The 20339-nt window shown below is 37.0% G+C and overlaps 1 protein-coding gene across 4 annotated transcripts in view; it reads right to left on the reverse strand.

Moving 5' to 3' along the window:
* CRTAC1 (cartilage acidic protein 1) overlaps positions 1–20339 on the reverse strand; it is a 1047407-nt gene that overhangs the window by 340027 nt on the left and 687041 nt on the right. For all 4 annotated transcript variants that reach the window (XM_053692551.1, XM_053692550.1, XM_053692553.1 and 1 more), the window contains exon 6: positions 1046–1180. In XM_053692551.1, coding sequence (XP_053548526.1) covers positions 1046–1180 — 135 coding nt within the window. The remainder of the gene's footprint in view (positions 1–1045; positions 1181–20339) is intronic.

Consider the following 20339-nt stretch of genomic DNA (forward strand, 5'->3'; position numbering starts at 1 on the left):
GAAAACTCTTTTATATTTAGTGCTAACCTACAGGAAAGGGGGGGGGGGATATATAATGTAAGTTTATTGAAAAGCTCTTTTCCTAGATGTAATAAAATATTTTATATTATAATCTCTCAAGGTTGAATGTCCATTTCAATAAGATGATCAGTGCATATGTTAAATGAGCACCCTATTTTTAAAAGCCCAGTATGTATTTGAAGACTATTTAGTTCACCTGATAACCAAATACATTAGATGCAGAACTAAAGCATTGTACTTAATAATATGAAAACATTTGTACACTGAGGCCCCTATTTAAGAAAGTCTGGCGGACCTGATCCGACAGTGCGGATCAGGTCCGCCAGACCTCGCTGAATACAAGAGCTGCTGGTGCAACGCCGCCCCCTGCAGACTCGCGGACAATGGGCCGCCAGCAGGGGGGTGTCAATCAAAAGACCGCTGCTTCATAACTGCTGTTTCTGGCAAGCCTGCAGGCTTGCCAGAAACACGGGGCATCAAGCTTCATTTGGAGCTTGATAGATAGGCCCCTGAGACTTTTGAGAGATCTATGAAAAGACACTAAAGGGACATCAAACACATTTTTTCTTTTGAATTTAATACAGAGCATACAATTTATAAAAACGTTTCTAATTTACTTATATTATCAAAATTGCTTCATTTTTATGGTATTCTTTGTTGAAGAGATACCTAGGAGGCTATCTGGAGCACTACATGTCAGGAAAACATGATACAATTTAGTGCTCTTGCAAATGTATTCTGCCATATAGTGCGGCAGACACATGCACCCTACTGAGCTTTCCTCCTTACTTTTCAACAAAGGATAACAAAATTACCTTTACAATGGGGAACTTTGTATTCCCTGTAAATATATATGTATATAATCATAATCATATTGGCAACAAACACATTAGTAGCTGCAAGTCATTTACACAATATATACAGAGAAAACCACATAAAAATGACCAGGCTTTTTATAGTTAGTGAGAGAATAGACAGCAAGGACGTACTGCAAGCAGATAACCATATGGAATCTATTACTTACCTGCACTGGAAGCTACATCAGAAAAAGTTCCATCTCCTTTGTTTTGAAAGAGAAAATTTGGACCATTCTCATTGTCACAAAATATGTCAGAGGCAAAAGAGTTCACGATTGGTCCAACAATGACGCCTCGCCCACCTTAGAACAGAAAAATATTAAATAGGTCATTAGTATCGTTAAATGGACATAAATGTGGAGAAATAAACTGCTAAAAATGGGATAAGAAAATAATTAACGTCAGCTGCAAAGCAGTTATGCACTACCGGGAGCTAGCTAAACACATTTGGTAAGCCAATGACAAAAGGCATATGTCTGTGGCTACCAATCATACTTGTTGGGTGTGGTTCTTATTGCCAATCCCCTCATACCTTTTTTGGCTTGGGTTTTAAAATAACAAAATGCTATTGTATGTATGCATTTATGTATCTGTATTTGTAAGTATGTATGTATCTGTTTATGTTTGTATGTATGTATGTATATGTAAGTATGTATGTTTATGTATGCATGTGTCTGTATATGTATCTATGTATTTATCTGTAGATATGTATGTATCTGTATGTATGTGTGTGTATCTGTTTATGTTTGTATGTATGGGTATTTGTAAGTATGTATGTATCTGTTTATGTTTGTATGTATATATCTGTTTATGTTTGTATGTATGTATATGTAAGTATGTATGTTTATGTATGCATGTGTCTGTATATGTATCTATGTATGTATCTGTAGGTATGTATGTATCTGTATGTATGTGTATGTATCTGTTTATGTTTGTATGTATGTATGTAAGTATGTATCTGTATATGTATGTAAGTATATATAGATATGTATCTGTATCTCTATGTATGTATATATGTATATCTGTATTTATGTATGTTTGTATATCTGTATGTATGTTTGTATATCTGTATGTATGTATGTTTCTGTATTTGTATGAATGTGTATATGTATGTATCTGTTTATGTTTGTTTGTATGTATGTATGTAAGTATGTATCTGTATATGTATGTAAGTATATATAGGTATGTATCTGTATCTCTATGTATGTATATATGTATATGTACATCTGTATTTATGTATGTTTGTATATCTGTATTTATGTATGTTTGTATATCTGTATGTATGTTTCTGTATTTGTAAGAATGTGTATATGTATGTATTTATCTATATATATTTTAATTCCTGGGAGTGCTTCCTGTGTTTTGACTTATATTGTTTGTGTGGATTTTTCCTTATGTTACAATTTATATATGTAAAGAAAATATGAATGAGATCAGTAAATACTAAAAAATACTTGAAAAAAGATCCCATCTTAGGTGAGATCATTGAGGAACAGCCTAAAATTGTATTTAAAAGAGCACCTACACTTAAAAATCATCTAGCACCAAGCAAGATAGTAAACCATGCAATTGGGCCGTTGGATAAGACCATAGGATTGAATAAATTGAAATATGTAGGAGAAAAGAAAGGATCATTCATATCTGGGTTTAAAAATGGTAAAATGTGTAAATATGTTGCGCAAACCACATTTGAATCAAAAGCATCCAAATATTAACATTTAATACATTGTTTTTTAACATGTGCCTCTACTTTTGTATATACTTATTGACCTGCAAATGTGGGATGAACTATGTAGGCAGCACCTCTAAACATTATTATTATTTTTTATTATTATCAGGTATTTGTAGAGCGCCAACAGGTTCCGCAGCGCTATGAACATGGGTGGTATATAAAAAAAACGATTACAGGGATCAAATGGGGAGAGAGGATTCTGCCGAGAGTTGCACTGTTGTAGTCGGCTCTTATGAAGGTGAACTACAAATAGCTGGGCTCCTAGGCTTACATGCTATGGGGTTTTAGGGGACAGCAGTGGAGATAGGAAGGTTAGTGTAGGTTGTATGCATCCCTGAATAGTAGAGTCTTAAGGGAGCACTTGAAGCTTTTAAAACTAGAGGACGATTCTTGTGGAGCGAGGCAGAGAGTTCCATAAGATGGGAGCCAGTCTTGAGAAATCTTGTAGATGGGAATGTGAGGAGGTAACGAGAGAGGAGGAGAGTAGGAGATCATGAGCGGAGCGAAGGGGATGGGAGGGAGAGTAGCTGGAGACAAGGTCTGAAATGTAGGGGGGAGCAGTGCAATTGAGTGCTTTGTGTGTCAGAGTGAGAATTTTGTGTTTAATCATGGAGGCAAGAGGAAGCCAGTGAAGGGATTGGCAGAGAGGTGTGGCAGATGAAGAGCAACATGCAAGGAAGATGAGCCTGGCAGAGGCATTCATTATGGATTGTAAAGGTGCTAGGTGGCAGCTAGGGAGACCAGAGAGGATAGAGTTGCAGTAGTCGAGGCGGGAAAGGATGAGAGAGTGAATTAAAATCTTTGTTGTGTCTTGTGTAAGGAAATTTCTTATTTTAGCAATGTTTTTAAGGTGGAAGCAGCAGGCTTTAGCCAAGGACTGAATTTGAGGAGTGATAGAAAGATCTGAGTCAAGTGTGACCCCAATACATCGGGCATGTGAGGTTAGGGTACTGATGGAGTTGTCAACAGTTAGAGACATGGGGGGGTGGAGATTTTGGAAGAAGGGGGAAAAATAAGGAGCTCAGTTTTGGAGAGATTTAGCTTGAGGTAATGAGAGGACATCCAAGATGAGATATGAGAGAGACAGTTAGTGACACGGGTTAGCAAGAAAGGAGATAGTTCTGGTGCAGAGAGGTAGATTTGGGTATCATCAGCATACAAATGATAATGAAACCTGTGGGACTTTATTAAGGAACCTAGGCCTAAATTTGGAGTTTGGCGTTAGCCGTGAAAACCAGCGTTAGAGGCTCCTAACGCTGGTTTTAGGCTACCGCCGGTATTTGGAGTCAGTGATTAAAGGGTCTAACGCTCACTTTTCAGCCGCGACTTTTCCATACCGCAGATCCCCTTACGTCAATTGCGTATCCTATCTTTTCAATGGGATCTTTCTAACGCTGGTATTTAGAGTCGTTTCTGAAGTGAGCGTTAGAGCTCTAACGACAAAACTCCAGCCGCCGGAAAATAGCAGGAGTTAAGAGCTTTCTGGGCTAACGCCGGTTCATAAAGCTCTTAACTACTGTACCCTAAAGTACACTAACACCCATAAACTACCTATGTACCCCTAAACCGAGGTCCCCCCACATCGAGGCCACTCGATTTAAATTTTTTAACCCCTAATCTGCCGACCGCCACCTACGTTATACTTATGTACCCCTAATCTGCTGCCCCTAACCCCGCCGACCCCTGTATTACATTTATTAACCCCTAACCTGCCCCCCACAACGTCGCCGCCAGCTACTTACAATAATTAACCCCTAATCTCCCGACCGCAAAGCGCCGCCACCTACGTTATCCTTATGTATCCCTAATCTGCTGCCCCTAACACCGCCGACCCCTATATTATATTTATTAACCCCTAATCTGCCCCCCTCAACGTCGCCGACACCTACCTTCAATTATTAACCCCTAATCTGACGACCGGAGCTCATCGCTACTATAATAAATGGATTAACCCCTAAAGCTAAGTCTAACCCTAACACTAACACCCCCCTAACTTAAATATAATTTACATCTAACGAAATTAATTAACTCTTATTAAATAACTTATTCCTATTTAAAGCTAAATACTTACCTGTAAAATAAATCATAATATAGCTACAATATAAATTATAATTATATTATAGCTATTTTAGGATTAATATTTATTTTACAGGCAACTTTGTAATTATTTTAACCAGGTACAATAGCTATTAAATAGTTAAGAACTATTTAATAGTTACCTAGTTAAAATAATAAAAATTTACCTGTAAAATAAATCCTAACGTAAGATATAATTAAACCTAACACTACCCTATCAATAAATTAATTAAATAAACTACCTACAATTACCTACAATTAACCTAACACTACACTATCAATAAATTAATTAAACACAATTCCTACAAATAAATACAATTAAATAAACTAGCTAAAGTACAAAAAATAAAAAAGAACTAAGTTACAAAAAATAAAAAAATATTTACAAACATCAGAAAATTATTACAACAATTTTAAACTAATTACACCTACTCTAAGCCCCCTAATAAAATAACAAAGACCCCCAAAATAAAAAATTCCCTACCCTATTCTAAATTTAAAAAGTTAAAAGCTCTTTTACCTTACCAGCCCTGAACAGGGCCCTTTGCGGGGCATGCCCCAAGAATTTCAGCTCTTTTGCCTGTAAAAAAAATACATACAATACCCCCCCCCCCCCAACATTACAACCCACCACCCACATACCCCTAATCTAACCCAAACCCCCCTTAAATAAACCTAACACTAAGCCCCTGAAGATCTTCCTACCTTGTCTTCACCATCCAGGTATCACCGATCCGTCCTGGCTCCAACATCTTCATCCAACCCAAGCGGGGGTTGGCGATCCATCATCCGGTGGCTGAAGAGGTCCAGAAGAGGCTCCAAAGTCTTCCTCCTATCCGGCAAGAAGAGGACATCCGGACCGGCAAACATCTTCTCCAAGCGGCATCTTCGATCTTCTTGCATCCGGTGCGGAGCGGGTCCATCTTGAAGCAGGCGACGCGGATCCATCCTCTTCTTCCGTTGTCTCCCGACGAATGACGGTTCCTTTAAGGGACGTCATCCAAGATGGCGTCCCTTGAATTCCGATTGGCTGATAGGATTCTATCAGCCAATCGGAATTAAGGTAGGAATATTCTGATTGGCTGATGGAATCAGCCAATCAGAATCAAGTTCAATCCTATTGGCTGATCCAATCAGCCAATCAGATTGAGCTCGCATTCTATTGGCTGATCGGAACAGCCAATAGAATGCGAGCTCAATCTGATTGGCTGATTGGATCAGCCAATCGGATTGAACTTGATTCTGATTGGCTGATTCCATCAGCCAATCAGAATATTCCTACCTTAATTCCGATTGGCTGATAGAATCCTATCAGCCAATCGGAATTCAAGGGACGCCATCTTGGATGACGTCCCTTAAAGGAACCGTCATTCGTCGGGAGACAACGGAAGAAGAGGATGGATCCGCGTCGCCTGCTTCAAGATGGACCCGCTCCGCACCGGATGCAAGAAGATCGAAGATGCCGCTTGGAGAAGATGTTTGCCGGTCCGGATGTCCTCTTCTTGCCGGATAGGAGGAAGACTTTGGAGCCTCTTCTGGACCTCTTCAGCCACCGGATGATGGATCGCCAACCCCCGCTTGGGTTGGATGAAGATGTTGGAGCCAGGACGGATCGGTGATACCTGGATGGTGAAGACAAGGTAGGAAGATCTTCAGGGGCTTAGTGTTAGGTTTATTTAAGGGGGGTTTGGGTTAGATTAGGGGTATGTGGGTGGTGGGTTGTAATGTTGGGGGGGGGTATTGTATGTGTTTTTTTTACAGGCAAAAGAGCTGAAATTCTTGGGGCATGCCCCGCAAAGGGCCCTGTTCAGGGCTGGTAAGGTAAAAGAGCTTTTAACTTTTTTAATTTAGAATAGGGTAGGGAATTTTTTATTTTGGGGGTCTTTGTTATTTTATTAGGGGGCTTAGAGTAGGTGTAATTAGTTTAAAATTGTTGTAATATTTTTCTGATGTTTGTAAATATTTTTTTATTTTTTGTAACTTAGTTCTTTTTTATTTTTTGTACTTTAGCTAGTTTATTTAATTGTATTTATTTGTAGGAATTGTGTTTAATTAATTTATTGATAGTGTAGTGTTAGGTTAATTGTAGGTAATTGTAGGTAGTTTATTTAATTAATGTATTGATAGGGTAGTGTTAGGTTTAATTATATCTTAGGTTAGGATTTATTTTACAGGTAAATTTGTTATTATTTTAACTAGGTAACTAGTAAATAGTTCTTAACTATTTAATAGCTATTGTACCTGGTTAAAATAATTACAAAGTTACCTGTAAAATAAATATTAATCCTAAAATAGCTATAATATAATTATAATTTATATTGTAGCTATATTAGGATTTATTTTACAGGTAAGTATTTATCTTTAAATAGGAATAATTTATTTAATAAGAGTTAATTAATTTCGTTAGATGTAAATTATATTTAAGTTAGGGGGGTGTTAGTGTTAGGGTTAGACTTAGCTTTAGGGGTTAATCCATTTATTATAGTAGCGATGAGCTCCGGTCGTCAGATTAGGGGTTAATAATTGAAGTTAGGTGTCGGCGATGTTAGGGAGGGCAGATTAGGGGTTAATACTATTTATGATAGGGTTAGTGAGGCGGGTTAGGGGTTAATAACTTTATTATAGTAGCGGTGCGGTCCGCTCGGCAGATTAGGGGTTAATAAGTGTAGGCAGGTGTCGGCGACGTTGTGGGGGGCAGATTAGGGGTTAATAAATATAATATAGGGGTCGGCGATGTTAGGGCAGCAGATTAGGGGTACATAGGGATAACGTAGGTTGCGGCGGTTTACGGAGCGGCAGATTAGGGGTTAAAAAAAATATGCAGGGGTCAGCGATAGCGGGAGCGGCAGATTAGGGGTTAATAAGTGTAAGGTTAGGGGTGTTTAGACTCGGGGTACATGTTAGAGTGTTAGGTGCAGACGTAGGAAGTGTTTCCCCATAGGAAACAATGGGGCTGCGTTAGGAGCTGAACGCTGCTTTTTTGCAGGTGTTAGTTTTTTTTTCAGCTCAAACAGCCCCATTGTTTCCTATGGGGATATCGTGCACGAGCACGTTTTTGAGGCTGGCCGCGTCCGTAAGCAACTCTGGTATCGAGAGTTGCATTTGCGGTAAAAATGCTCTACGCTCCTTTTTTGGAGCCTAACGCAGCATTTGTTTGAACTCTCGATACCAGAGTTAAATTTATGGTGCGGCCAGAAAAAAGCCCGCGGAGCGTTAACAGCCCATCTACCGCCAAACTCCAAATCTAGGCCCTAGCGAGGACATGTAGATTGAGAAGAGAAGGGGACCGAGGACAGAGCCTTGCGGTACCTCAACAGAAAGAGGTAACGGGGCAGAGGATACCCCAGAGAAGACTACACTAAAGGTACAGTTAGACAGATAGGAAGAGAACCAAGAGAACTGTGTCACAGATGCTGAAGGATTGGAGGGTATGGAGCAAAAGAGGATGGTCGACAGTATCAAAGGCTGCAGAGAGATTAAGGAGGCTAAGTAGAGAGAAGTGGCCTTTTGATCTTGCTGTAAGTAGGTCATTGGTAACCTTAACAATTGCTGTCTCTGTTGAGTGAAGGGGGCGAAATCCAGATTGCAGTGGGTCAAGGAGGGAGTTTAATGTAAGGAAATGGGATAGACATGCATATACTAGCTTTTCAAGAAGCTTTGAGGCAAGAGGTAGTAGGGAAAAAGGGCGGTAGTTGGATGGGGAGTTTGGATCGAGAGAAGGTTTTTTGAGGATAGGTGTGACTAATGCATATTTAAGAGATGTGGGAAAAATACCAGTGCTGAGGGAGAGGTTGAAGATGTGTGTGAGTATAGGGGTAAGGGTAGAAGAGAGAGAGGGGAGTAGTTGTGAGGGGATGGGGTCGAGGGGACAGGTAGTGAGGTGAGAGGATATTATAAGGGCAGAATCTTCCTCCTCTGTAACAGGGGAAAAAGAGCTAAGTTTATGGCTATGTGGGTTTTGGATGACTGTGAGCTTTTGAGGGGGTGGGGAGACCGGTATTATGTTGAGAGCTGATTTCATTTCTGATGGAGTTGATTTTGTTGTTGAAGTAGCTGGCAAAATCTTGGGCTGAGAGAAAAGTTGTGGTGGGAGGTGGGGGTGGATGGAGAAGAGTATTGAATGTGGAGAATAGATGTTTTGGGTTTGAAGAAAGAGTAGAGATAAGAGTAGGGAAGTAATATTGCTTATATAGATTAATGGCAGAATAGTAAGAGTTCAAGATGAACTTATAGTGAAGAAAGTCAGCAGAACTCAGAGATTTCCTCCAGGGTCGCTCAGCAGTACGGGAACATCTGCGTAGGTACCATGTCAGAGGAGTATGCCAGGGCTGAGGATGAGTCTATGTTTTCCGAGCTATGGTAGGTGGGGCCAGGTTATCAAGGACCGATGCAAGGGTGGATTTATAGTGGCAGATGGATTCACCAGGACAGGAAAAGGAGGGGATGGAAGAGAGAAGAGGTTCGAGAGAGCTAGCGAGCTGTTGCTGATCTAAAGACTTCATTCTTCTGTGAAGTTTAGTGTGAGGGGTAGAAGGAGGTAGAGTTGTAGGGAGGGAGGTGATGGTACAAGTGAGGAGGTGGTGGTCAGAAAGAGGACAAGGTGAATTTGTGAAGTTTGAGTTAGTGCATCGATAACTGAAAATCAGATCAAGGGAGTGACTATCTTTGTGAGTGGGAGAGTCAGTCCATTGTGACAGGCCAAAAGAGGAAGTGAGTTGCAGAATTTGTTTTGCAAAGGAGGAAGAGGGACTATCAATAGGGATGTTGAAATCACAGAGAATGAGGGAAGGGGTATCCGAGGAAAGGAAGTAAGGTAGCCAGGTGGCAAAGTGATTTAGAAAAAGAGTTGCGGAGCCAGGGGGCAGTATATGACTGCAACGCGTATAGAGAGGGGAGAGAATAGGCATCTGAGTGCATCGAGACACTGCAATATGAAACATGGGGGAGATTTGAATAGTTTTTGCATTACCCCTATTAAAATGATTCCCAAATCACATAGATATAATAGGTTTACGAGACTACACCAGAGAGAAACGTTTTGGATATATAAATTGAATACTCTTCATCCATCTGGTTTAAACCTGAACCGGGATTTAGCAGCATTTTGAGAAAGAAATTCAATCTTAAATTAACGATAGAACTTTTGATATCATATTAGATTATACGGTTACGTATTTATTATGAAGGTTTACACACTACTAAGTAATAATATGGCACTATTTGAAGTAATGTTTAAGGCCAGACTTTGTAAATTTAATCTCTGTCCTTTGTAATAGTAATATATAAAGCACAGGCACATGATTATGTTTATGAAAAATGAAAAATCCATTAGACATATAAGAGTAGTTGATATATTAGTATTGTGACACTCTTTTTTATAATCGTATTAATTTAATGTTTGAGGCTAAATATTTAGTTATAATTTAATTCAGCACATAACCACTAGAAATGGGATTTTATTCCAAAGTCATTAATGTCCACGTACACTTGGTGGGGATAATATTTTTTTACCCAAATATGTATGAAATTTCTATCGGAAATGTGTTTCTGCCATGAATGATAATATAATATATGTTGCAATATCCATTACTATGGATACATTAAAGTAACATATCTATATATGAATAAATAATATTGTTCTAAATTTACAATGTGATCTCGATTAGTGGGATCACATATATTTTAGCATGTATTGTCAATTACTAACACAGATTTGAGCGAGTCAATAATGTTTTGTAAATAAAGAAAGAGCCTTGTAGAGATTTTAATGTTTATTGATATCTGTTTATATTCACTTACCGCTAGATTTGGAGTTTTGTCGGTAACGACCCGAAAAACTAATGCCGGCTTTTTTCTGGCCGCACCATAAAAATAACTCTGGTATTGAGAGTCCACATAAAGGCTGCGTTAGGCTCCAAAAAAGGAGCGTAGAGCATTTTTAACGCAGCTTTACTCTCAATACCAGAGTTGCTTACGGACGCGGCCAGCCTCAAAAACGTGCTCGTGCATGATTCCCCCATAGGAAACAATGGGGCTGTTTGAGCTGAAAAAAAACCTAACACCTGCAAAAAAGCCGCGTTCAGCTCCTAACGCAGCCCCATTGTTTGCTATGGGGAAACACTTCCTACGTCTGCACCTAACACTCTAACATGTACCCCGAGTCTAAACACCCCTAACCTTACACTTATTAACCCCTAATCTGCCGCCCCCGCTATCGCTGACACCTGCATATTATTATTAACCCCTAATCTGCCGCTCCGTAAACCACTGCTACTTACATTATCCCTATGTACCCCTAATCTGCTGCCCCTAACACCGCCGACCCCTATATTATATTTATTAACCCCTAATCTGCCCCCCACAACGTCGCCTCCACCTGCCTACACTTATTAACCCCTAATCTGCCGAGCGGACCTGAGCGCTACTATAATAAAGTTATTAACCCCTAATCCGCCTCACTAACCCTATAATAAATAGTATTAACCCCTAATCTGCCCTCCCTAACATCGCCGACACCTAACTTCAATTATTAACCCCTAATCTGCCGACTGGAGCTCACCGCTACTCTAATAAATGTATTAACCCCTAAAGCTAAGTCTAACCCTAACACTAACACCCCCCTAAGTTAAATATAATTTACATCTAACGAAATTAATTAACTCTTATTAAATAAATTATTCCTATTTAAAGATAAATACTTACCTGTAAAATAAATCCTAATATAGCTACAATATAAATTATAATTATATTATAGCTATTTTAGGATTAATATTTATTTTACAGGTAACTTTGTATTTATTTTAACCAGGTACAATAGCTATTAAATAGTTAAGAACTATTTAATAGCTAAAATAGTTAAAATAATTACAAAATTACCTGTAAAATAAATCCTAACCTAAGTTACAATTAAACCTAACACTACACTATCAATAAATTAATTAAATAAACTACCTACAATTACCTACAATTAACCTAACACTACACTATCAATAAATTAATTAAATACAATTCCTACAAATAAATACAATTAAATAAACTAGCTAAAGTACAAAAAATAAAAAAGAACTAAGTTACAAAAAATAAAAAAATAGTTACAAACATAAGAAAAATATTACAACAATTTTAAACTAATTACACCTACTCTAAGCCCCCTAATAAAACAACAAAGCCCCCCAAAATAAAAAATGCCCTACCCTATTCTAAATTACTAAAGTTAAAAGCTCTTTTACCTTACCAGCCCTGAACAGGGCCCTTTGCGGGGCATGCCCCAAGAAGTTCAGCTCTTTTGCCTGTAAAAAAAAACATACAATACCCCCCCCCAACATTACAACCCACCACCCACATACCCCTTATCTAACCTATAGTAGCGCTCAGGTCCGCTCGGCAGATTAGGGGTTAATAAGTGTAGGCAGGTGGAGGCGACGTTGAGGGGGGCAGATTAGGGGTTAATAAATATAATATAGGGGTCGGCAGTGTTAGGGGCAGCAGATTAGGGGTACATAAGGATAACGTAGGTGGCGGCGCTTTGCGGTCGGCAGATTAGGGGTTAATTATTGTAGGCAGGTGGCGGCGACGTTGTGGGGGGCAGATTAGGGGTTAATAAATATAATACAGGGGTCGGCGGTGTTAGGGGGAGCAGATTAGGGGTACATAAGGATAACGTAGGTGGCGGTCGGCAGATTAGGGGTTAAAAAAATGTAATCGAGTGTCGGCGATGTGGGGGGGCCTCGGTTTAGGGGTACATAGGTAGTTTATGGGTGTTAGTGTACTTTAGAGTACAGTAGTTAAGAGCTTTATGAACCGGCGTTAGCCCAGAAAGCTCTTAACTACTGACTTTTTTCCTGCGGCTGGAGTTTTGTCGTTAGATGTCTAACGCTCACTTCAGAAACGACTCTAAATACCGGAGTTAGAAAGATCCCATTGAAAAGATAGGATACGCAATTGACGTAAGGGGATCTGCGGTATGGAAAAGTCGCGGCTGAAAAGTGAGCGTTAGACCCTATTTTGAGTGACTCCAAATACCGGCGGTAGCCTAAAACCAGCGTTAGGAGCCTCTAACGCTGGTTTTCACGGCTACCGCCAAACTCCAAATCTAGGTCTTAGAGTTCGTCACCCACCTGTGTGATGTCATAGGAGTGGGTGTACACCTGGTATCAGGTGTAATAGATTGGTTGAGAGCCATTTAAATAGGTAGCGGTAGTTTAGAGTGATACAGTCTGAGGAAATGGTGATTGAGCTTGCATTCTATTGGCTGTTCAAATCAGCCAATAGAATGCGAGCTCAATACTATTGGCTGATTGGATCAGCCAATAGGATTGAAGTTCAATCCTATTGGCTGATTGCATCAGCCAATAGGATTTTTTCAACCTTAATTCCGATTGGCTGATAGAATTCTATCAGCCAATTGGAATCTAAGGGACGCCATCTTGGATGACGTCAATTAAAGTAACCATCATTCAGTAAGAAGACTGCGGATGAAGAGGATGCTCCATGTCGGATGTCTTGAAGATGGAGCCGCTCCGCGTCGGATGGATGAAGACAGAACAGTAAGTTGATCTTCAGGGGGTTAGTGTTAGGTTTCTTTAAGGGTTTATTGGGAGGGTTTTATTTTTAGGTTAGGGCTTTGGCCCGCAAAAGAGCTAACTGCCCTTTTAAGGGCAATGCCCATCCAATTGCCCTTTTCAGGGCAATGGGGAGTTTAGGTTTTTTAGTTAGTATTTTATTTGGGGGTGTTGGTTGTGTGGGTGGTGGGTTTTACTGTTGGGGGTTGTTTGTATTTTTTTTACAGGTAAAAGAGCTGATTTCTTTAGGGGAATGACCCGCAAAAGGCCCTTTTAAGGGCTATTGGTAGTTTAGTTTAGGCTAGGGTTTTTTTTTTATTTTAGGGGGGCTTTTTTATTTTGATAGGACTATTAGATTAGGTGTAATTAGTTTAAATATCTTGTAATTTGTTTATTATTTTCTGTAATTTAGTTGTTGTTTTTTTGTGATTTAGCTAATTTAATTTATTTAATTGCTTTTTATTTAGTTAATTTATTTAATTGCAGTGTAGTGTTAGGTGTTATTGTAACTTAGGTTAGGTTCTATTCTACAGGTAAATTTGTATTTATTTTAGCTAGGTAGTTATTAAATAGTTAATAACTATTTACTAACTATTCTACCTAGTTAAAATAAATACAAACTTGCCTGTAAAATAAAAATAAACCCTAAGCTACAATGTAACTATTAGTTATATTGTAGCTAGCTTAGGGTTTATTTTACAGGTAAGTATTTAGTTTTAAATAGGAATAATTTAGTTAATGATAGTAATTTTATTTAGATTTATTTAAATTATATTAAGTTAGGGGGCATTAGGGTTAGACAGGTTTAGGGGTTAATAAATTTAGAATAGTGGCGGCGACATTGGGGGCAGCAGATTATGGGTTAATAAGGATAATGTAGGTGGCGGCGATGTTAGGGACGGAAGATTAGGGGTTAATAATATTTGACTAGTGTTTGCGAGGCGGGAGTGTGGCGGTTTTTGGGGTTAACATGTTTATTCTCGTGGCGGCGATGTCCGGAGTGGCAGATTAGGGGTTAAAATTTTTATTTTAGTGTTTGCAATGTGGGAGGGCCTCGGTTTAGGGGTTAATAGGTAGTTTATGGGTGTTAGTGTACTTTTTAGCACTTTAGTTATGAGTTTTATGTTACAGCGTTGTACCATAAAACTCTAAACTACTGACTTTAAAATGCGTTACGGATCTTGGAGGTAGAGGGTGTACCGCTCACTTTTTTGCCTCCCAGGACAGACTCATAATACCGGCGCTAAAGCAGCATTAGGACCTGTTAACGCTGCTTTTTCAGCCTAACGCACAACTCGTAATCTAGCCGTAAGTTTGAATAATTATTCAATTGCTGTGGCAGGTTTGACACTTAGCATTTTGTGAATTCTGTGAATTTTATGAACCATATTTGACATATTTGTGATACATCTGTGATTGATTTCTATTTTGTGTATCTTTATTATATTTTGATACTTTGAAGCAGGGTCACTGAATCCCTATTTGTATATACATTTAGTGCCCCGTATCAGTATTAGAGTGATTGGTTTATCATCTTTTTACCCTGAATATATAAATACTAAAAATGATGTTTAATGCAATGATTGCCAAAGCATAAAATTGATCTTACACATAAGTGAGAAATGACTCACGACTGGAAAGTATAAATTGCTTTATTTGACCTTTTCCATTAAAAAAGATGAACTATTATATATAATTATATATTAAATAATTATCACCTAGATTATGAGTTTTGCGTTGCAGCTTTTAACGCTGAAAAAATGGCAATTTCAGTGCAATGGCCAGGAACGCATATTACGAGTCGTGTCGGTATAGCTATAACTGTAACACAATCACGCAGTCAAAAAAATGACGTTTTTGCATGGGATTTCCATAGCGCCGGTATTACAGGTTATGCGGTGAGGCTAAAATGCTTGCATTACAGCCTATACCGACATGATCCATACCGCCATCTGAGACCAGTAATTATGGATTTTGTGTAACAAAAATGTTTTACAAAACTCATAACTTAAATGTTACAAAGTACACTAACACCCATAAACTACCTATTAACCCATTAACCGCCGCCCTCCTGCATCACAAACACTAAATTAAACCTATTAACCCCTAATCTGCCACCCACCCACATTGCGACTATTCAATAAAGTTATTAACCCCTAATATGCCACCCACCCGCCAACACTATTTAAATAAATTAACTCCTTATTCCCCGCACCCCAACATCGCCGCCACTATAATAAAGTTATTAACCCCTATTCTGCCGCTCCCCGACATCGCCGCCACTAAATAAAGTTATTTATCCCTAAACCGCTGGCCTCCAACATTGCAAAACACTAAATTAAACTATTAACCCCTAAACCTAACACCCCCTAACCTTAAATTAAAATTACAATATAACTCTATTTAAATAAATAAAAACTTACCTGTGAAATAAATATAAACCTAACATTAAACTATAAATTTACCTAACATAACTAATCTAATAAAATAAAAAATACTACCAACTAAAATATCTAAATTACAAATTTAAAAAAACCTTAGGGGTTAATAGTTTAGTAATTTGCGATCTGGGGGTCTGGCGGTTTAGGGGTTAATAACTTTATTTAGGTGGTGGCGATGTCGGGGGCAGCAGATTAGGGGTGTTTAGACTTGGGGTTTATGTTAGGGTGTTAGGTTTAAATGTAACTTTTCCCCATAGACATCAATGGGGTTGCGTTACGGCAATCGCCATTCCGCGATAGCAGGTGTTAGTTTTTTTTCTAACACTCTCTTCCCATTGATGTCTATGGGGGAAAGAGTGCACAAGCATGTCAAAGCAGCTTGCAGAAGCGAGCCTGCAGCAGATACTTAAGAAGCAGCGGTCAAGAGAACGCTGCTTCTTAACCTATATGGCACCTTACTAGTGTCAGTTTACAAACACCCCAGACAAGTCCGACCGAGGGTGATTGACAGCCTCTTCTGGCACGCGATTGGCAGTGCACTAGAAGGGGATGGCATAGCATAAGCAGCCGTAATACTGGGCGGACAGGTTCGCTGGAGCAAGTCTTGTCCACCCGGTGCTTGTTAAATGTCGGCCTATGTGTTATTAACCTCTGCAAAGAGGCTAAACACTTAATTCAAGTCAGCACCATCTCACCCATGTAATACTGGTCTGTAGCTAAATGTTCTATTGCTTATATCAAATTCAAAGTAAGTGCTAAAGCATTGTTATTTTATTATGTAATTGTCAGTTATTTAATTCTACTGTATTTAGTGGTGCAGTTACTTGTATACGCACAATAGATTTTTTTTTTGTGTAATGTCCCTTTAAATGGAATCACTTTCATACTTACACACCCAGTGTGATTCAGCACATGCACAAGAAATCAACTACATTTTTACATTGTTTTAAGCATGCATTAGTGTGTATGCACTTGATTACTGATCACATTATTTCACATACTTATCAGTAAACATTCTAATCTCTGTACTATTACTTTACATATCTTAGCACTTGGCAAGCCATCCTTTACAATCATAAACCACTTTATTTTTTTAAGATCAGCTTTTAGTTCTGGTAAAAGCTAATACGAAGCATTTAAATGTATTAAGGGCCACACAAATACGTGTGTATATATATATATAAATGTAAATATAAATGCATTGGAGCCCTTAGCAGTTAAGTAGATGAAAACATGTAAAACATATTTATGCAATATTCATATTTAATAAAGTGTTATACTGTGTATTTACTGTAAATATATCACATTACAATGTTCTGCACATATCTCACACAATTATCAGGAAACATTCTAATCTCTGTACTATTACTTTATAGCTTAGCACTTAGCAAGCCATTCTTCACAATCATAAACCACTTTATTTTTTTTTAAGATCAGCTTTAAGTTCCTGTAAAAGCTAATACAAAACATTTAATTTATTAAGGGCCAGATTACAAGTGGAGTGCTAACAATTACACAAGAGCAAAAAAAGGGGTTTATCGTGGGTCTTTGCGCTCATCGGGTTTTCCGCTCGTATTACAAGTTAAAAGTAAATGCAATCACTTGAGCTCAATTAAAGTTAACATGAGTCGGGTTAACGCATCCTCAGAGCAAGTACAGTTACATTCATAATAACAACATCTAATAAAAATAATTCAAAACACATTTTACAAAAAAGTGATAAGGGCTCAAAGAAATGAAGTCTCAGGTGTTAGAAAATAAAAGGCAGGCAAAGGGCTTTAACATAGAGATACATACATATCTAAAAATGTATTTTTATATATATATATATATATATATATATATATATATATATATATATATATATATATATATATATACACATATATATATATATATATATATATATATATATATATATATATATATATATATATATATATATATATATATATATATATATATATATGTGTGTGTACATTTCTATTTATGTATTTATATGTGCATTTATACAGGTCTAAAGATGTATTTGTGTATATATATATATATATATATATATATATATATATATATATATATATATATACACACATATATATATATACACACATATATATATATATATATATATATATATATATGTGTGTGTGTGTACATTTCTATTTATGTATTTATATGTGCATTTATACAGGTCTAAAGATGTATTTGTGTATATATATATATATATATATATATATATATATATATATATATATATATATATATAAGTATATATGTGTGTGTACATTTGTTTTTATGTATTTCTATGTGTGTTTATGTATTTACAGAGATATATACACATATAAACACAAAGATATATAGGTATACATATATATGTGCATTGGTGGAGCCCTTAGCAGTTAAGTAGATGAAAACATATTAAAACATATTTATGCAATACCCATATTTATAAACTGTTATACTGTGTATTTACTGTAAATATTTCACATTCCAATGTTCTGCACATAGCAGAATGTTCTATGTATCTCTAAATATATATTCCTACTCATAATACGAGCACAACCCGACGCGTGCAAAAAGCTTACTTCTAGCGGAGTTGAGCGTTAAACTATAAGTATCTGTAGATTAGCATATATTAAATATTTGATATTAAATAAAATATATGCATATTAACGATCCTGTACAATTGATACAAAAATATAGGCAATCAAGCTCATAGAGAGATTGCTTGCATGAACTAATAGATTGCCCAGCTCTGTATTTTTTCAATGAATCAAACACAGAAAGAGCGAAACATGTTAGGGAATTGTTTGTAGAATGCCAGTTAGCATTTTTTAATAAGCAGGAACAGAGGTCTTTATTATATATAACTATTGTGGTTGTGCACAATATTAAGTAAATTTACTTGGAAATGGGGTTAACTCAGCAGCAATATCTTAAGCCTAATCGACAATAGAAGCTTAGAATCAGCAAGCGGTTATAAATACGGAGCTTTAGATATACTATAACACCGCAAATACTTAGTATAGCACCTTAAGCCAAACCGGCATTTACAGCCTTGGATTTAGTAAGCGGTTAGCAATGTGGTACATCTAATATAGATATATTATCGCAAGTATCGCAAATATTGTAAGCAGTTATTAATGTGATGCATCAAACATTGATAGAATATCGCAAATACTCAGCGAATTATTCAAAATCTAACCAGTATCTATAGCGTGGATTCAGCAAGCGGTTATTAGTATGAAGATTCAAATATACAGATAATACCGCAAATACTTAGTGAATTCTTGTCCCAATACCGATAACAACTTTCAATGCCCAAGCGGACAATACGATTCAACTAGTCAATATTACTAAGCAATATTTGACATAAACCAAGAGCGTAGTTAAGACACAAAGAACAGCTACTTTATTGTAGCACTATAACATACTCATATTAGTGCTATAACTCTTACATTGTAAAATTTCAATATTAATTATTAGAGAAACAAATGGTGAGAATATCAGTATAAAACTCTCTCTTGTGAACTTATACTGGAAGCGTGTTACCAATATTATTAAAGACCCAAGAACGCCAAGATCCAATAGAGTTACAATGTTACTTAAATTTGTTGCTATTACAACAATTATAGCACATATCATCAACCTTAAAAATTCAATGGAATTGTAGCAACATAATCTCTGTGTAGCGGTACAAGCATAATGCTCCTGTATACATAAGTATTGACAAATATACGATTTAAATACCTCTCAGTGGTTAATATGTTAACTCACTGACCAGTGTTACTATACTCCATATAGACAGCACTTTTTGTCTTTATATAGCTAGGAGGCTATTTAAAACAGCATTATGCATGTATTTCCAATAATATTATACTGAGATATAGGTACCCATATATAGCACTAAGAATACAACTACAAGGAAATCTGTTAGTGTCTCACTAAGACACATATCAAATGCAATACTATAAACATTAATAACAAACTTTGGTGATAATATGGGATATTTATGTTAATACCTCCAATATTATAATTTGAATTGAACGGTCAGTCACAGACCACATATATAATATTGGAGCAAATATCATAATAAAACAGCTCCACTAAATGTAAGCTCTAAGTATATTACAATATTATACAATTACCGAGATCAACCTGACTTGAAACTCAAGTAATTTCCAATATATACCATAACCACTCAATGTATTCCGTGAATAACGGATAAAACCTACAAAGACCCAAGCCTGTGTTTTTAACCCCTTAATGACCGGACCATTTTTCAATTTTCTTACCCTTAATGACAATGGCTATTTTTACATTTCTGCGGTGTTTGTGTTTAGCTGTAATTTTCCTCTTACTCATTTACTGTACCCACACATATTATATACCGTTTTTCTCGCCATTAAATGGACTTTCTAAAGATACCATTATTTTCATCATATCTTATAATTTACTATAAAAAAAATATAAAATATGAGGAAAAAATTGAAAAAAACACACTTTTTCTAACTTTGACCCCCAAAATCTGTTACACATCTACAATCACCAAAAAACACCCATGCTAAATAGTTTCTAAATTTTGTCCTGAGTTTAGAAATACCCAATGTTTACATGTTCTTTACTTTTTTTGCAAGTTATAGGGCCATAA

The sequence above is a fragment of the Bombina bombina genome, chromosome 9 (genome assembly GCF_027579735.1).
Source record: "Bombina bombina isolate aBomBom1 chromosome 9, aBomBom1.pri, whole genome shotgun sequence".
Classification (NCBI taxonomy): Eukaryota; Metazoa; Chordata; class Amphibia; order Anura; family Bombinatoridae; genus Bombina; species Bombina bombina.